Raw genomic sequence first — 18,186 nt, 5'->3', positions numbered from 1 at the left:
TGCTCCAGGAGATCACCTGATCTTGCCAAGGTACTTGCTACCCTAAAACACTTCGGACATGGAAAGCTAAATATTCGCGTTGATAATACAAACAAACAAATAAAAATTAAATATTCATTTCACTAATAGTTTTATTTTACAGAATCTGTTTTCTAGTTCATAGACTTTTTTCTATTATTGAGCAGTGTGGTCTACCTATGTTTACCCTCTGTGGCGGTTATTCAATCAAAGGTTGGTTTTGAACGATAACAAAGAACTTAATATTAACAATTCATAGCGTCATATCTTGTAATACCACAGTTTCTCATTGTTTTAGTTATCAGCGGTGTATTACATCAACTAAAACCAGTAAACAGCTCTGACTGGTTTTCCGAAAGTAGCTTTATATCTTTGTTCGTTCTCACATATGCACTACTGACGCGGTGAGAGGACCTAAGCCACAGGTTACGAGTCTCGATAATGCAACTTAACGCTCAACAGTTGAGTGCTTAAGTGAGCAGCTTTCATGGTGGTCTTTTGCGAATGTCATTGCAAAAAATATTAAGAGGAAGTGGAAAAGAGGTGGAACGACTTAGGGACACATTTTGACCTTGGTTCACTTCCGATGTCGTGTGATTGGTTAATTGAGCAGGACCCAGGTTATTCTAACGCTAGCTCACACATTGTCCCGGGGGGCCCTTGACGCGTTGTTGGCTCGCAATAATGAATTTCCGCTACACCACCTGTCGCCATTAGCAACCACCAGCCACAACATCTCATGGTCAGAAACTAAACACACTGGCTATGATGCCATCGGCAGCGTAATCATTATCAACACCATTGCGCAGCATCATCAGTTCGTTCGGAATGCACGTGGATTCGATCCGGGCGTGGATTCAGGCGGTTGAAAACACGAGTCCTCTGCCCTGTTCCGTCAACGAGGCCTCGCTGGAAAAGGCAGAGCGCAGATTTATTGACATGCCTTCTAAACGGCAACGGATGCACAAAGATGATTCCCACGCCTTCAGTGATGCCGAAGCGACACCAAAGCAGCCACAGCGGCCAGGCGCCACGGAAACTACTAATAGCGATGTCTTCCAAAGCTCGGCGCCCTCATTCTCGCTCGCTGAGAGAACATCATCTACCCCTTCGTCGGCACTGACATCTTATGGAAACATCCTTGCCCACATGCCCCATATGCCGGCGCCGGGCATGTCCAAAGACCAAAGATCCCCGTCCAGCAGATCGTCAGCCTCATCGCGCCAACGCCAGTCACGGCAGCGCCAATTCCCAGAACGAGCAGGCAGCACATCACCTTCAAAAAGGTTCAGAAAGATGGCTGACTTATCGACACTCAGTCGCCCTGTTCTTTTTGAAAAGGTGATGGATATGAAAGCCATGCTTCCCTCTGATGCTCACAATCTTTATGATGCACTAGTGATGGCAGCACGGGGCGAAGAAGTTATTCCCGCTGCTCTTGCCGACGTCGCAGGTGTGGACCGCAACGATTTTCGGCCCTATATGTGGCAGCCATCGGCTAAGTCATCGGAAGTGTTAAGAAGTGCTGACCGCGCTGGAACGGCTGTTAAGCCATGGGAGAGAACCATCCCCGAAAGATATGCTCGTATCCTCGAGATTATAGAGGAGTCTAATGAGTTAGGTCGATGGCATCGCTCCGAGCAGGCCTGGAACAGCCAGGTCTATAGCCCTCTTTTGATAGAACTCGCCTTATCGTCATGGGTTAGAGTCGAAAATGTGACCTTAGCCCAGATTGTCTCAAACTTTCGCCCTTCCTTCAAATCCCAAGAGCTTGAACATCTCCCATCAACACCAACCGACTCTAGTTTCTCGGAAACGGGTAGTATGGTCTCTATCCCCGAATCTAATGCCTCATAATCAATAAAAAAGGTCGGCAACTCGGTACACAAAATGGTTGACTTTGCACTCGTCTTGATGCCAGACAACGAGCTCGAGACCCTTATTGACCCAATTGTCAATTCCTCTCTCAACGCAATAATCAACCAAATAACCTACTATGCTCTTAAGACCCGCCCAGCGCCAGTTTTCATTAAGACCAAGACGGCTTCCGGTAATATTAAGGCCGCAAACGTCCAGCTTGGCATCTGGATTGCCGCGTGGCATAATAGCATGCGCGGCCTCATGGGGGCCGGGAGCCCCGAGCGAGTCACCCCTATTCCTGTCATCTAGGTTATGGATGGAGTCTAGGCTATCATGTTTGCCGTAGACGGGGCGGACAACAAAATTGTGAGCAATTCATGCAGCCCTTCCCTTAGACGATCAACTAATACTGTCAGCACATCCTCGATCAAGACATACGCATCGGCAACAGTGGCACAATTCTCGGCATGTACCAACTCCAAGCTGCCCTCTCTGCAATCTCAGGTTAGATAGAAGGCGATTTCAGGGCCTGGATTACTCGGGTTGTTCGTAGAGCTTCGACATGACTAGGCGGGAGGGTTTGGCATTTTATGCTAGCGCATATTTTATTTAGGCTATGGTGTTTACGGTATTGGGTTTTAATGACGTTATGATTTGATGACTGTATCTTTTGCTATTGCCGTTGATGGCTTTTTTTGGACTTGTCATTATATATAATAATGAAGTCAATCATAGACTTCTAGACGGCATTTTTAGACAACCCGGATCGGTCACTCAATAACCCTTTGACCTTATATCGGGTTATATAATACATGCTAGAGCCTTTGTCGTCCTTCGAGATTAATCATTATCTGGTACTACCGCTAGACCTCATAGAACATACCTCCCACGTTTCATAATGATGAAGAGGTAAAATTACCTCTGTCTCATAAAGCGGCCTCTCATGACTTGACTCTGTCACTACCCTTAGCCGTCTTGGAGAAAGAATCAGACTACGAATCGTCGGCAAGCCCATGACACACTGACCAAAAGCCTCATAACGCTGCCTAGCAATCTCAAAAGCAGGCACAAGAAACTTGTTTCAAGCGCAGTATCCAGGCCTGATGCAAGAACATCGCCTCAATAGAGAACTGTAGCGAGAGACCGCGTTAATACTGTCATTGTTGTTGGTCTTGATAGTTCCACTGATTTTCCGTTCCAGTTGCCCCCCAAAGAGAAGAAGTGTTAGGCACAGCGAAAAGAAACAGTGTCATGAACATAATAATGATGGCATTAAAACCTAACGGTGAAGTACTTTCACCATGACGTCTTGAGACTATGACAAGCAATCCTTTCCGAAAGGGTTCGTCCTCTCTATCACGTGGATCGGACAGATGACTGAAAACATAAATACGCCATGGTTAGTCCGAAGCAATAGCGGTGAACAAAAGGTAAAACCACGAACCTATTCAGTGCCCTCAACACAGCAGCACCTCTTTCTACCCCAACCACAACTCTGCATGTATTGGAATCCACCGTAGCCATCACAGTGGTACTCGCATTGGCCGGATTCAAACCAACCGCACTCGCCTGGGTGATTGCAGACCTCGCGAGGTGAAACAAGGTTGGTGCCGTGAGGGAAAGGGGTGGCGAGAGCCCCAGCAACCAGGGCGGAGATGAAAGCGCCGACGGAGAGCTTCATGTTGGCTTTTCGAAGGTGATGTTTCTAGAGAAAATGGTATGAAAGAAGATAGAGAAGCAAGGGTGTTTGTTTGTCTAACGAGTGCTGTCGTGGACAATGAAAACATGCAGCACTGAGCTACTTATACTCGCGAGACTAGAGCTTTGCCACCCAGGTGTATTACTTTGTGTGAATCAATATACAAGAACATGGCTATATCAGTCTACCAGTCTGAAGTCTGCCATGAAACACGCATTGATGGGTCAGTAGCCCTTCACCCGAGGTTTCGCGATGAATACGAGCCGATGTTGAGAACGTGAGTTGGGATCGTCGTGGGGCTGAGCCCAGACTTCCAAATTCTGGCCCCCAATTCTCAAATGCCGGTCTGATCAGCGCGTGGTAGTTATACTTTTAACTAGGTACATGCTGCGGGACGCTTCCCATGGTATGTCTTCCCGCTCACATCAGCCAATAGTCGTCCGCCAGGTCGACCCTTGAGATTTATTCTTGTGACGATCGAGCTTGGGTTGCTCCGTCTGACACCGGAGAATGAGACAAATCCCTCAAGCGATCAATGCGAAATGATTCCACCTCATCATGTCATTGCCGGTTATTCCAGGCTTGGAGTTTCCCTTCGAATCCTTCGCGCCCATCAATCCATCAGGATTCAAGGGTTTTCTATTCTCGGCTCGGCCATTCGACGTCAGTTCCGGTCGATCGCCCGACGGTAGAACTGAAATGATCCACTGAAGGCTGTTCAGCTGCTTCCTGATACACCTGATAGGCTGGTTCGGGCTTTGAGACCGGCCGTATTACACAAGATTTTCTGTAAGATGCTTGAAACACGGTAGGTTTGTTTCAAATCAAGTTTAGCATGACGTATCCAGAACCAAGTCTCTGATGCCTCCCGGGATATAGAGGGCAATGCTAGGTAGCATAGCTGCACAGCATATTGCCATGCCAAACCCCGGTGCGCGGATCATAAATATTTACCCACGCGCCCGCCGATGTCCCTCGGCCATCACCTGCCAGCTACGCAGACTTCTTATCATGCAATTCAGCAAATGTTTGCTACTCCTTTTCCCGGGCATATCCATTGCCGAGGGGCTTGACCCCAGCGCCAAGCAGGAGGGCTTTTTGAAGCTGGAGAAGAGAAAGGGCTGTAGTGGCAACCGGCTGAACACGGATGAATGTCAGGGCAATAGGATCAGGGCATTCAACTCGTTCCACAACTGGTAAGCTGGAGTCCGACAGGGAAGCCTGCTAAAGAATGGCCACTAACTCGCCGTCGCAGCCAATCTGCTGGTGGTCACTGTTGTGCTCTAGAAAAGACACGTGAATATGGACTGGATGTGAGAAAGGGGCTTGGCCGGGAGGATTGCGGATACTGCTACACAGGCTACTGTAAGTCTGTTTGATTTGGGGTTAGAAGTAGCTATCCATATATTTACCACCTTGTTCAATACATATCCTTGTGACACCGACGTTGGGACAACTACTTGTTCTCTTTGGGTGCCCTGGTCTCTGCTAACGACTCTGGCTGCTTTGGTGGCACTTCGTATTTGGACCAAGACCCTGCGGACATTTCCGCCGACTACCGTGTAAACTCCATTACCGATCACTCCGCTGTAGATGGTATCACAATACTGTGTTCTTTGTTATAGTTGGAGCCCGGCCCTCGATGTTATAACTGAGCTAGCAGATAGCATCGGCAGGGTTGCTTGACATGGATGAACACAAGGTTGCTCACTGATTGCGAAATCTTGGCTCATTTCGGCGTCCCAATAAAGGAGGAATCCCCCATCGGCATCTTTCACAGGTTGTTCAGCCACCCTGCTCAGGGAGTGACACACACTCCTCCCTTCAAAAACAGTGGCTAAGAATATTCCTCGCCATGTGGAGTATGTCAACCTTTTCTTTGTTCACCATGCCATTGAAAGTCACAAGCTGGTATCAAGAGAGGCTTTTATTGGTCTTTTTGAGGCAGGTTTCAAGGCCACTAATCGCCATCTCACTTGATGGGCGAACTATGGCTGGTGCTCGTTTGGTGTGCATTTCTCTCCAGGGTGCCGGGACGGGTGTTGTCAAGCAAGAGTTGGATTCTAGGGCGTTGCCTTTTCCAAAGAGCCTAAGCGCCTGGTGTCATGCTCTGGCAATGGACTGATACAAGACGCCAACTAAAGCGATACCAGAAGAACACTACTCAAATTTCTGCAAATTTTGGTCTTGGTTTGCCAAAGCTTTCGCCTTTATTAGTTTAAGAGTCAGACACTTCAGGCAGGTCATCAGATACAATTTGGCATTATAAGCCTAGGCAGCCATAATACCAGATTCCAACTACAACTATAGGGGAGCTTAAGCAGAGAGTCCATCCTACCATCATTCACCTACTATGCCTTATATATCGGTACCTTGTAGTTATCTAGCCATTTATCCTTAATAATAAATAGTTGGCTAGCCTGCACCTTCTTGAAATACTCATCCTCAGGAATATCTTTATAGTCCTCCCGATCGACATCCATAAACCCTTGTTTAGCAATCGATCGTGGAGTGATCATGAGAGAACGACCTGACCTATTAGTGACTCCCTAGAATAGGATAGGCAGACTTACCGTTGATGCTCTTATCGGTGGCAATTCGTAGCATGCAGCTTGCTACGTCTTCTTGTTCGCCAAACTCGATGCCGTTGTCAAGTAGCCATTTCTCGTACTCTGCCGTGCGGATGGCGCTCTTGATCCAGCAGGGGGCAACATAGTTGATACGTATGTTCTGCTCATGGCTGGAGCGTCTTACTGTTTTCATGAACCCGCGTAAGCCGTACTTTGTTGCTGTGTACTCCCAGTTGGCCTACAAAGGTAGATTATGGTCAGAGCATGAGTCGTCATGAGCAATAGAGGAACATACTGGTGAGTCAATGTACGCAACCATGCTCCCGGTGATGATGAAGCAACGATCCCGGTCATCGTGAACTGGTTGCTTGCGGAAGTAGTGTACGGCAAGCCTCCAAGTATAAAAGGTACCATCAATGTTGACTCGGACAATGTTGAGGTCTGGCTTGGTTGGCTCGCCATCTGGGTCTGCAGGTATCGAATGATAGTCAGAGTCAATCTCCCTCGTGTGGTTGAAAGGCCCTCTAACTCACCGTCCAAGTTCCAGAGACTGTCTCCAGAGCTTCTGCTGATGCCAGCGTTGGCAAGAACAACGTCAACACTGCGACTTGGACTGTTGCGCTTTGCCTCTTCAAAGACAGTCTTTTGCTGGTCCCAGTCTCGGATATCACATTTGACAAACAAGCATTTTCTGCCATCAACGTTAAGGTCTGCTTCGATAGATCGACCTCGTTGCTCGTTGAGGTCGGCAAAGGTGACGTAGGCACCAGCAGCGACGAATTCCCGCACACAGGTCTCGCCCATGCCATTTGCACCCCCTGTAATGATGACTGATTTGCCTCGGATGGTGTCCAGCCGCGGAGGAGTTGTATGGTCTACGGGGCCATTATAGCTATAGCGATCGAGACTCATTTTGGTTGGTGTGTGAGTGTGTCAGCTGTCGTACTCCTGGCGTCACTTCTAATTACACGGGTGGAAGAAGAGAGGGCGAGAATGGCGCGCTTTTTCTTGATCAAGAACGGCACCTCCTTTGGCCCCCGCCTTTGAAGACAGGGTTGAGTTGACAGGCCGGCGCTCGGCTTTGGAGTTCGGTTCCATCACGGCCGGTAATGCCTATTTGGGATAACCGGTCGATCACAGAGAGTTTGGGGATGCCGAGCCAATCAGAGATGCCACCCGAAGCAATTGCCGGCTACCCTGAACGCGTTCTACCTTTTCCTTTGACAGGGTAATTCATTCTCATCTTTGATATACAACTGCACAAGACGTCAGGTGAAGGACACATTATATCCAGATGCTCCTGGACATCAACGCCTTGAACCTTGAAGAAAAGTCGTCAAGAAGCTCCTCGCCCTACTTCATATCATAGCTACGAATCTACGATGCCTGCCCTTACTGAGACACCAATACCAACCGCACGCGCGGTGCCCAAGGCGGCCGATCTTTTGCAAACCCCATCGACGGAACCTCCAGAGGTGGCTGGAAATAGAGACAAGTTCAGGCACAGTGCCAACGCGGCAGCCTCAACCAATGGCCACACAGAAGACCCCTTCAAGCTAAGCCCCAAGTTTGCCTACACGCCGCGTAGGATCAAGGTCATCACCATCGGCGCTGGCTTCTCTGGCCTGCTCATGGCGCACAAGTTCCAGCACCGCTTTCCCGAAATGCAAGATATCGTCGACCACACCATCTTTGAGGCTCGGAGCGATGTGGGTGGTACTTGGTTGGCAAACCACTACCCTGGCGTGCAATGTGACGTTCCCGCTCACATCTACGTATGTTTCCCCGGGAAATCCCCATAAAGGGCCTGTTCTAATAGCAGTGACTAGGCATTTCCTTTCGATCCCAACCCTAGCTGGGAGAGATTCTACGCCAGCGGAGGTGATATCTTGGCCTATATCAAAGCCACAGTCAAGAAGTGGAATCTCGATCGAGATTTGCAGCTCAACACGCGTGTCATCGGGGCCCAGTGGCAGGATGATTTGGCGCAGTGGAAGGTGACTGTCGAACATGCGGGTTCTCAGAGGGATGAGTACTGTCATGTTCTTATTTCCGCCAAAGGAGTCCTCGTGTAAGTCTAAAGCCCCCTCTTATTCATTCTTGGCAAGGCCTAATCTCGCTGGCAGCCATGAATCGTGGCCTAAGATTCCTGGACTGCAGGGTTTCAAAGGCCACATAACTCACTCGGCCGACTGGAATCACAACTATGACTACTCAAACAAGAGGATAGCAGTCATCGGCAACGGTTCTTCTGGAATCCAGATTGTTCCTCAAATGGCCAAGCTCCCCGGCACAGATGTTGTCAACTTTGTCCGTGGTCCGGCTTGGGTTTATTATCGAGCACCGCCGTCAAAACACCTCGGCCGAGAAGACGACGATCCAAACCCACGATACTCGGAAGAAGACAAGGCTCGGTTCCAGGACCCTGAGCTTCATCTTGAGCATCGAAAGGGCATCATCTCCCGGACAAACAAGTCGTTTTACATCTTCCGAAAGGGCGAGAATAATGACGTAGGTATGAAGATGGCCGCTGCACAGATGGCTGAAAAGCTCAACCACGACCCTGTGCTATGTAGGAAGTTGATTCCAAAGTGGGAGCTGGGATGCAGGCGTATTACGCCAGGGCCAGGGTACCTGGAGTCATTCCTGAAGCCACACTGCCGTTTGACAGATAGCCCTATCACAAAGGTGACGGAGAACAGTGTGTGCACGGCCGATGGCGAGGAGTATGAATGTGACGTCAGTAAGTGAAGTTGTAACCTGTTTGACGCAAGACTAGCAAGCTGACTATTATCCCAGTCGTGTGTGCAACCGGCTTCGACGTTTCCTTCAGGCCTCGTCATCCCATCATCGGCCTCAAGGGCGCCGATCTCAGGGAGAAGTGGAAGGAAGATCCAGAGTCGTACATGTCGGTGGCAGTCCCCGAGATGCCCAACTACTTCATGATGATGGGACCAAACTGTCTCGGTGGACATGGCTCCCTCGTTGAGTCACTGAACTGGACGGGCGATTACTTTGTCAAGTGGATCAAGAAGATTGCCACTGAAGACATCAAGCACGTTGTCCCCAAGCAAGACAAGGTGGATGACTTCATCAAGTACTGCGATGAGATACACAAGACGCTTGTCTGGAGCGGAGGATGTCGCAGCTGGTACAAGAGAGGCACAGTCGACGGGCGAGTCACGTCCTTGTTTGGCGGTAGTGCTCATCTGTTCAACCGCTTACTCCAGGACATTCGGGCAGAAGACTTTGACATCACGTATAACACGGTAAACTCTTTCCGGTTCATGGGAAATGGCTTCACGGCTTTTGAGATGGACCCGGAGAGCGATCTGTCGTGGTACGTAGAGAAGGCGGAAACTCTTTCAACCTAGACTTGAAAGTTGGATACTGAGAAAGACTTTGGATGAGGAGTGAGATAGCTAGAATCAGGTCACGATACAAAGATTTGTTTTTGAGTAGTCATGAATGGAAACAAGGACTGTGTTTCGAAAGAACGTGGCATATATGCGACTTGGAGTGATTGGCTTGAATTCTGAGACACAAGTGACGGCCAGACATCCTTTTCTCTTCGGCGGTGGACAAGGTTAGTGAATTACCTAGTAACAACACAAATGGTCTTGAGGAGGCTGCAGAATCACGAAAAAGCCAAGGGAGGCTGCTACCACTGTACCCGTCAGATTCAATAAGACTCAGTAGCGGAAGATTGCAGCACCCAGTAAGTAGATTGTCATTGCATTGCTATTGTTGATAAGTCTTACGAAGTCTCAAATCCCAGGGTGGAAAAGTCAAATGTGTAGTCGACAAATGGTTCCAGGAGATCCTGATACCCTTCGAGAAGATCATGATGAAAAACACCATTCTCAGGCGATGGAAGTGCCGTTACTGTAGTACCAAGCTCTTTATCAGCAATCAAGTGATCAGCAATCCTGCTTGTTGACCTGGTTACAAAAGGGAAAAGCAGAATCCAGTTGAATTCGTCAGGCAGGCCATCCCCGTGAGCTGCCGCAGGCTTTGGTCTACCAGATTGTATCATTGTTCGTGGCAGACTGCGTAATCGTTCAAAGCCTTGCCGGATGACGTTTGCAGAAGCCCACATCTTTTGTAGCTGGCCAACCGCTTGTTCCAAGATGTCTAGGCCTTCCTCTGCCTCTTGCGAGAACTGCTTGATGCGACTGGCTTGAAGCAGCGCAATGAAGGCAGTGCCACAGTACCAACAGGTGATGGCCATGAGAAACCGGGCATTACCACGTGATAGGATATCCCTGAGGATCCTCGCAATACACGACGCGGCTAGTATCGCGGGTGGGAGAGCTTGGGGCAAGTCTGGCGCCGTCCTTTGTAGGTGGATGATGATAACAGTAGTGAGGTATGGCAGATGGAGCTGATGGACATCTCGATCGAAGGATACTGTTCGGCTGGAGCCAATCGAGAGCTGGAGGTCTGGTGGTAGAGTCTGCACCCAGTTCACAAGTTCTTGTCTAAGGTCCGCAGGGAAAGGTGCGCTGGAGGACTGAGACAAGACCTTGGAGACCCTGCCGATGATGGCACACAGTCGAACCCAATAAAGGAAGATGCGCCCCTTCTTTTGAGAGGCAGCATCACTCGGGAAGTCTTCCGGCTGTGGCTCTCTGATGTTCATATCTTCTGGGCAGATGATGCAGGGCTTGCTTTGGCAGAGCGAGGTGAGACGTTCTCGTGCCTGTGAGGTGATGAGTTAGAGTGTGCAGTATTGCCCAGCTTTGGGAGGTCCTTACAAATACCGTCCACCACAGCCGCCGCCGAAGGCCCAGGTCTATTCCCGCCGCCTGTGCCGCCTCCTCTGTAGGCTCACGATGTATGTTCATCTGTTGAGCGTGTCTGATGATGACCGACGTCCACCACCAAGAAGAATGACGATGTGCTATCGAGGGCGGCCGGGGAGCCCACCAGTAAAATAGTGAGATGGCCTTGAGTGCAGTGAGCATATCTGCCTCCTCGTCGTTGTAGAATATCATGCGAGCTTTCTGATAATACTCAGCTGGTCCCTCATGCTTGACCAAAGGTGGCTGAACATGACTTGCGGCGAGTGCAAGTGCATTGGCTAGCATAGGTGACCTCTCTAGATCCGCTTCCAAGGTGTCGCGGTCGAGCACGGGACACCATGGATAGCAGTACTTAAAGTAGGTCTCTGAAAAGCTCTGTTGGAGTTCTTGCTGCCGAGGGTCCGATGACGGGTTGTCAATGTCTAGACTGGCCAGAAGCTCTTGTTGCTCCGCGTCGAGCTGGTTCTCGGGCCCATAGACTTGTAGAAATCCGGTGTCGACATCACCACCATGGCTTCGCCCGCCACCCTCAGTGGGCGACGCGCTTGGCTGGGTTCCTTGGTACGAGCTTGGTCCAGGGGGGTCCTCAATCGCTATCGCCGTGTACGGTATCCCTGGCGGAGAGGCTCTAGCAGAGGACGGAGTTGGGACCATGGCCTGGTTGCTTAGATCGTTGCCAGGGACTGTGACCATGGGCTCCGGTGCATCAACTTGGCCATCGTCTTGATGTTGATTGTCAGCAATAGTGCAACGTGACCGTCATGAACAAATCGGGCTCACCAATAGTCGCCAAATGGTGATGCTGAGCCTCACTCTCATCTTGGTTCTGAGCCGTCACCCTCTGGCGCGTCTTCCCTCTCCTCGAGGGCCTGAGATGGCAGTCCTGGTCCTGACCCTCACAGTTGGTACATCTTGCTTCACCCTGGGTCCTTCGGCCCTGAAGCAGCAAATCAGCACACTCGGCCGTGCCAGGAGAGGCCACTGAACTCACCTGCAAGTCGCACTTGATCTTCTTAGAGTGGCAGAAGAAGCAGACGACCTCAGCACGCTTCCGCTTCGGCTGATGAGCTGCAAAGCGGAGCCACTTGTCTGACATTGCCGAGCACGGTGAAAGGGTCGGTCTTTGGTGGAGGGTTAATGGATGATGTGTTGCCGGAATGGACAGTTGCACCCAAGGCAGATTGCCGAGAAGAATGCGGGGAAACCACGGCGTGGGAAAAACATAACCGCATCGAGGTACGTAGCCTACCTACATAGCGCTACATACGTGCCTAGACCAGGTCTCGGCAACTAACTAGTTACGGGAATTAAATGAGGAGGCGGTGTTAATCCTTGGCATAAGTGCTGGCCGGACTTGTGCATTAACCTCGGTTACGTGGCTTATATAACGTATTTCTAGCTGAAATCACACGATACGAACTGTCACGGAAGCATAAAGGTTGATTAATGCATTCGGAACTATCTACTGATTTCCCGGTTGAGCCAGGCAACCCAGACCACCACAGACATGATTCCAAATTCCATCCACCAAGTCGTCGCCCACCATTCAGAGAATGTATCGGAATTGCATGTTCTGACTTGTTAGCCTGCTTCTGTATGGGATGAATACTTCAAGACTTGCCTTCTTATCAGTAAGATCGTCGTCGTAGGCATGGTCGAATCCTTCCATGACCGCAGCGGCATCACGCTTGCGGTTCGACCACACGCATAGAAACCGGTAGACAATGGCGAGAATGGCAGCGGCAAGAGCAGTCACAACTACCACAATAAACCCCGAGGTATAACGGGGGGCATCTTCTTTCTTGAAGACCAGAGGACCAACGAAATTGCCTGCAAACCGTACATGAGCGCCCCATCCGTCTTAGCTTGAAAGAGAAGCAACTCACCCAGGCAATATCCAATGTAGAGACCAGAAGAAGCGACAGAGCGCTTGGTGTAGCCGGCAGTGTTGGCAATCTGCTGTCCCATGAGCACCGCATAACCACCGCCGACAGACGGCAGGATGTAGCACGCAAAGAGCAAACCGCCTGTTGCCGACTGTGGCAGCTTCCACAGCAAAAGAGCTGCAAAGGTCGTGCCCAGCTGTGCTACAAAGACTAGGTATGATCTGATGTTCATGAACCGGTAAGCTAGGTAAGGCATGACGAGCATGAGAGTGCCGGCATAGGCGCCAGCGGGCATCGAGATGAGCAGGGAGTTGACAGTGCTGAAGCCGAAGCCGTTGATGATGATGGGAACAAAGGTTGAGATGGGTCCGTTGGCAATCATGGAAAGGAACGCAATGGCAAACACGACCCAGAATTTGCAGTCAAGCAGGAGCTCCCAGATCTGAGAAACCTTGAGATGAGTGTTGCGGACGCCAGAGTTGTTGCTTCTCAGTCTAGCCACGAGGATGTACCGCTCTCTCTCGTTGAAGCCTCTCGCGCGGACGGGGTCTGGGGGGAGAACAAGGACTAGAAGTATACCCCAGGCGATGGTTATAGCGCCGGAAAAGTAGTACATGTATCTCCAGGACGATTTGCCTCCATTGATGAGACCGAGGCCATAGTTGACGAGGGGAGAGAAAACAGAGACGTATCCGGTGCAGGAATACCAGATGCTGCGACGTGTCAGCATGTACAATGGACAAGATACAGACGACGCTTACCCCATGCGCATGGCTTGCTCATTCTTCTTGTAGAAGCTTCCCTGCGTCCGATCAGGAACCCAACACTTAACGACTAGGGTTCACGTGTACTTACAACGATGAGCATGAACATGGGACTGATTCCACTTTCTAGGAGCCCAAGGAAGAACCGCTGAACGTACAGAGTCTTGTAACCAGTACAGACGACCGTGAGGATGAGGCATATCCCCCAGAGGGTGACGATGCCCGAGGCGACTCGTTCGATAGGGTAGCGCTGGGCAAGCACCATGGCTGGATAGGCACCGACAATGAACCCAAGATAGAAGATGGAAGCCGAGAAGGAATACCTGCTGCCCCTGAGGAGATCAAGATCTTCCCTCAGACCAAAGAGGGCCTGAAGCATGGTATGATCAGCAAACGGGTCACGTCACTGGGATGATCAAGAATCACAATCGCAACTCACCGCTTGACCCAGCATGGCCTTGTCGTAGTATTGAAGCCCGTAAGTTACACACAGGACGGGCATGAGTTTCCAGTCAATCTTCCTGCGCAACTTCTTTTCTTCCTCGTCGCTCCAGCTTTCGTCTCCCTGATACGCCTGCAGGACGCGGAGGGCCTCGTCTCGGTGGACGGTGTCAACGGTCTGGGTACCCTGTAGAGAGCCATCGTCGACGCTCTCTTGGTGCTTGACAGGAGCTTCTTTGTCCGACATTGCTGCTGCTGCTGCTCGTTTGCGATGGCTTTCTGATGGTTGATAAGAGCTCCCCCGGAGCGGTTGTTGTTACTTATGTACATGAAAACTCGTCCCCATGGGGAACAATCTGGGGTAGTCTGGGGTACAGGAAGCTGCAAATTGCAGGGCACACCGAGCATCCCAGCGGTTGGGCGACCATACCAAACTAGGATTGCCGAAAGAGTAACCGATACTTGAGTGAGGGGTTAGGACTCTGGGGCCTGCACTCCGCACCAACTGGAGGTCATCTGATCCTGAACTAACGTTGGTTGGTTGGTCGTTTGTAGCTTGTTCACTACATAGAAACACCTCGCACCTGTGTCTGTACATCAGCTTAAACCGTCATTCGTACGCGATAAGACTTAGAGACTTTGATTGGACTCAATCGCCTGAACAAATCGACGCCAGCAGTTCTTGACGCCATGTCGAAAATCCCGCCTGTCATCTCCATCCCTCAAGGAGAAGCACTACAAGCAGTCAGGCTCATAAACCCCGTCAATTTCGGGCCTGCAGTCATCAAGCGATTCATGGAACCTTCCGTCCCGGGTCTTGAGACATTCAGATCGAGCCCTTCTCTCTCTTTTCTCCTCGAACATCACTCGGGAAGAAAGCTGGTCTTTGATCTTGGCATCCGCAAAGACTACGAGAACTACTCTCCCACAATCGCCAAGTACATTCCTACGACCAATTACGAGATTGAGGTGGCGGGAAACGTGGCAGACATACTGCAAGCCAATGGCGTGTCCCTCGGAGATATTGAAGCCGTAATCTGGAGGTAAGCATAGACATCATGATGCTTGAGACCAAGGTCGATTTTGCTCATCCTATCCAGCCATTGGCATTGGGATCACATCGGTGACCCTTCAACATTTCCAGCCACTACAGACTTGGTAGTCGGACCTGGCTTCAAGAAGGCGATGCTTCCGGGTGCTCCCTCCAACCCAGAGTCACCCATCCTGGAGAGCGACTATGAGTAGCTACCCTTGACTCGTAGATGCCGAAAAGACTTTAACACTCATCAGGGGCCGAAATCTTCGTGAGATTACCTTTGATCATGATTCACCGATAATCGGCCAGTTTCCCGCCTTTGACTACTTCGGCGATGGCTCTTTTTACCTTCTCGATAGCCCTGGGCATGCTGTAGGACATCTTTGCGGCCTTGCCAGAACAACTGACAATCCACCCACGTTTGTGCTCTTGGGTGGGGATATTTGCCACTACGCGGGCATTTTCAGACCATCCAGCTATCTCCCTGTCCCTGATCGTATCACCCCTCATCCATGTCATGCAACCAAGGATACTGTCTTGTGCCCCGGAGAAGCTTTCGACAGGCTGCAAAAGTCACGCGGAAGAACATCGACCGATAGCCTGTTCGACTTGACATTTGGCCAAGATATCGAAATTGCAAGGAGGACGACTGGCCAGCTGCAGGAGCTTGACTGCGATCAAGACATCTTTGTCATCATAGCTCATGACTCGACCATTAGGGATGGGGTGTCCCATTTTCCGAGGAGCCTGAACGACTGGAAGGCAAGGGGCTTGGGAAAGGGTCTGAAGTGGACGTTCCTACGTGATCTTGAGAATTATTGGAGATCGGAAGGACTTTACTAGTTATCCTTGACGTTGACTACATTACCCAAAATCTATACATCTGTTCTTGTAGCATCAACTCCGACTCATGTCCTGGTCTCGCTCTCCCCCGAACGTGCGTCAGCTAGCTCATCTGCCCAGTCCCAAAGCAGCTAACCGCCGAACCGACCTGAGGTCGCCTGACGAGAGCCGTTCAGCCTCCGGGCGGGGTTTGGATGCTCGGCAATAAAATGGTTATCCTCTTTCGGGATAAGCGAATGCGGAGAGGTAGCCTAGGCTGACAGTCTTGAGGACAAGGTTTCCGGGGAGGATCGACAAGTAGAGCAGGTTAATTAACAAGCCTTTGAATCGATCTTGATGCTCCATTGAAACAGCACTTTGCCATCAAGTCCAACTCATCTGTGGGCAGTCTTCTCTACCTCTCAGTTTTCACACCTACGCCTTGTCAAGCTTTCGCAACTGAAACAGCCTCACCATGCCTTCGGCGTTGAGTATCAATGGAGAAGCATCCACATTCAATGACTCTAGTCTCGACTATGATATCCTCATCGTCGGCGCTGGACTCAGCGGCATCTTGAGTTTATACCGCATGCGTGAACTTGGCTTGAGAGTACGAGTGCTTGAGGCTGGCCCAGCTGAAGGTGGTACCTGGTTCTGGTAAGGATGGCGGCAGGTCTAGGTGTACCGAAGCAGCTGCTTACACTGACCCAGGAATCGATATCCCGGAGCTCGGTTTGACTCGGAAAGCTACTCGTACATCTTTTCCTTCTCGCAGGAGGTTCTTGATGAGTGGAACTGGACGGAGCATTTTGCCCCTCAGCCAGAAACCCTCCGTTACATCCAGTTCCTCACCAACAAGTTTGACCTGAAGCGCGACATGCAATTCGACACGCAGATCAAGTCAGCCCACTTTCAGGAAGAGATCTCCTCGTGGCTGTTGGAAGACGAAGAGGGCAACTTTTATACCAGCCGATATCTCATCACAGCCATGGGCATCTTGAACAAGCCGACGCTTCCCAACATTCCGGGCGTCCAGAAGTTCAAGGGAGAGTCCTGGCATACAGCGCGATGGCCCGACGATGCCTCCAGCCTCCAAGGGAAGCGGGTCGGCATCATTGGTACTGGCGCAACTGCTATCCAAACTATTCAGGCCATCTCAGACAAGGTCGGGCATCTCACCGTTTTCCAGAGGACGCCAAACTGGACCGTGCCTCTTCGGAATTCCAAGATCAGCCTCGAGGAGATGGAGGAGATCCGCAAGAGCTACCCTGAGATATTCCGCAAATGTCTCGAATCATATTCATGCTTCATCCACGTGAGCGACACCAGAAGCGTCTTCTCAATGACAGATGAGGAGCGGCAAGCACACTGGGAGAAACTGTATTCTCTTCCAGGGTTTGCCAAGGTTCTGAGCATCTCCTCTGACGTCGCCACGGACCGCAAAGCAAATGAGCTATACAGCAAGTTCCACGCCGACAAGATTCGAGCTCGCGTCAATGATCCAGAGGTCGCAGAAAAGCTGATTCCAAAGAATCATGGGTTTGGAACCCGGAGAGTGCCTCTTGAGAGCGGCTACTTTGAGGTTTATAACCAACCCAACGTTAAGCTGGTTGACATTAGGGAGAACCCCATCTCTCAGATCACTGAAACGGGTGTTGAAACTGGCGAATCGACTCACGAGTTGGATATCCTCATCTATGCCACTGGCTTCGACGCCGTCACTGGGTCTTTCAACGCCGTGGACTTTGAAGGCCGGAATGGGACCAAGCTCAAGGATGTCTGGAGCAATGGTATCAGAACCTTCCTGGGCCTTACCGTCCAAGATTTCCCCAACATGTTCATGATAATGGGACCTCACCAAATGTTTGGCAACATTCCACGGTATGCTCACCTTCCGCACCTTTATAGCTATCAACTCTGACCTACTGACTCTCAAGCTCGATTGAGTACGCCGTGGACTGGGTAGCTGAGTTTATGCGACACGCCCGAGACACCAACATCACCTACGTGGAAGCCACAGAGAAGGGCATGGACGAGTGGACGGAGCATGTCCATGACTGTGGCAAGGGACTGCTGGCGAACGAGGTCGATTCGTGGATGACTGGAGTGAATAAGAATCTGGCCCACAAGCAGAAGAGATCGATGACGAGATACAATGGGCCAGCGCCTGGGTACCGCAAGAGGTGTGATGAGGTCAAGGCGAGGGGGTATTCAGACTTTGTGATAAAACACCAGTAGGGTAGAAGTATATTGAATTGCGGATAAGCTCAAAATTCAGGTCATTT

The 18,186-nt window shown here is 50.5% G+C and overlaps 7 protein-coding genes across 7 annotated transcripts; 5 read left to right on the top strand and 2 right to left on the bottom strand.

The window, feature by feature from the left end:
* Window positions 1–846: 846 nt before the first annotated feature.
* Window positions 847–1,875, top strand: MRS44_017315 (uncharacterized protein; the record flags this gene model as incomplete). Its single annotated transcript, XM_046284388.2, has 1 exon — window positions 847–1,875. The coding sequence occupies one exon, from the start codon at window positions 847–849 to the stop codon at window positions 1,873–1,875; it is 1,029 nt and encodes a 342-aa protein (XP_046125015.2).
* Window positions 1,876–1,908: 33 nt separating this feature from the next.
* Window positions 1,909–2,187, top strand: MRS44_017314 (uncharacterized protein; the record flags this gene model as incomplete). Its single annotated transcript, XM_065617756.1, has 1 exon — window positions 1,909–2,187. The coding sequence occupies one exon, from the start codon at window positions 1,909–1,911 to the stop codon at window positions 2,185–2,187; it is 279 nt and encodes a 92-aa protein (XP_065473828.1).
* A 3,550-nt stretch (window positions 2,188–5,737) lies between these two features.
* On the bottom strand, window positions 5,738–7,059 carry MRS44_017313 (uncharacterized protein; the record flags this gene model as incomplete). The annotated part of the gene is made up of 5 exons (XM_065617755.1): window positions 5,738–5,785; window positions 5,950–6,107; window positions 6,151–6,385; window positions 6,443–6,615; window positions 6,681–7,059. The coding sequence occupies 5 exons, from the start codon at window positions 7,057–7,059 to the stop codon at window positions 5,738–5,740; spliced, it is 993 nt and encodes a 330-aa protein (XP_065473827.1).
* A 470-nt stretch (window positions 7,060–7,529) lies between these two features.
* On the top strand, window positions 7,530–9,521 carry MRS44_017312 (uncharacterized protein; the record flags this gene model as incomplete). Its single annotated transcript, XM_065617754.1, has 5 exons — window positions 7,530–7,922; window positions 7,977–8,218; window positions 8,274–8,719; window positions 8,819–8,890; window positions 8,947–9,521. 5 exons carry the CDS (start codon window positions 7,530–7,532, stop codon window positions 9,519–9,521), a joined length of 1,728 nt encoding a protein of 575 aa, XP_065473826.1.
* A 383-nt stretch (window positions 9,522–9,904) lies between these two features.
* On the bottom strand, window positions 9,905–14,290 carry MRS44_017311 (uncharacterized protein; the record flags this gene model as incomplete). Its single annotated transcript, XM_065617753.1, has 8 exons — window positions 9,905–10,849; window positions 10,905–11,674; window positions 11,733–12,041; window positions 12,570–12,782; window positions 12,839–13,551; window positions 13,600–13,640; window positions 13,694–13,972; window positions 14,042–14,290. The coding sequence occupies 8 exons, from the start codon at window positions 14,288–14,290 to the stop codon at window positions 9,905–9,907; spliced, it is 3,519 nt and encodes a 1,172-aa protein (XP_065473825.1).
* Window positions 14,291–14,733: 443 nt separating this feature from the next.
* On the top strand, window positions 14,734–15,922 carry MRS44_017310 (uncharacterized protein; the record flags this gene model as incomplete). Its single annotated transcript, XM_046273184.2, has 3 exons — window positions 14,734–15,086; window positions 15,144–15,284; window positions 15,334–15,922. 3 exons carry the CDS (start codon window positions 14,734–14,736, stop codon window positions 15,920–15,922), a joined length of 1,083 nt encoding a protein of 360 aa, XP_046125020.2.
* Window positions 15,923–16,376: 454 nt separating this feature from the next.
* Window positions 16,377–18,139, top strand: MRS44_017309 (uncharacterized protein; the record flags this gene model as incomplete). Its single annotated transcript, XM_046267974.2, has 3 exons — window positions 16,377–16,558; window positions 16,613–17,782; window positions 17,839–18,139. The coding sequence occupies 3 exons, from the start codon at window positions 16,377–16,379 to the stop codon at window positions 18,137–18,139; spliced, it is 1,653 nt and encodes a 550-aa protein (XP_046125021.2).
* Window positions 18,140–18,186: the final 47 nt, after the last annotated feature.

Source organism: Fusarium solani, assembly GCF_023522795.1.
Source record: "Fusarium solani strain SB1 chromosome Unknown bctg00000013, whole genome shotgun sequence".
NCBI classification, from domain to species: Eukaryota; Fungi; Ascomycota; class Sordariomycetes; order Hypocreales; family Nectriaceae; genus Fusarium; species Fusarium solani.
Note: the sequence above shows the minus strand (reverse complement) of the source record. Positions and strands in the feature narration are given on the sequence as shown.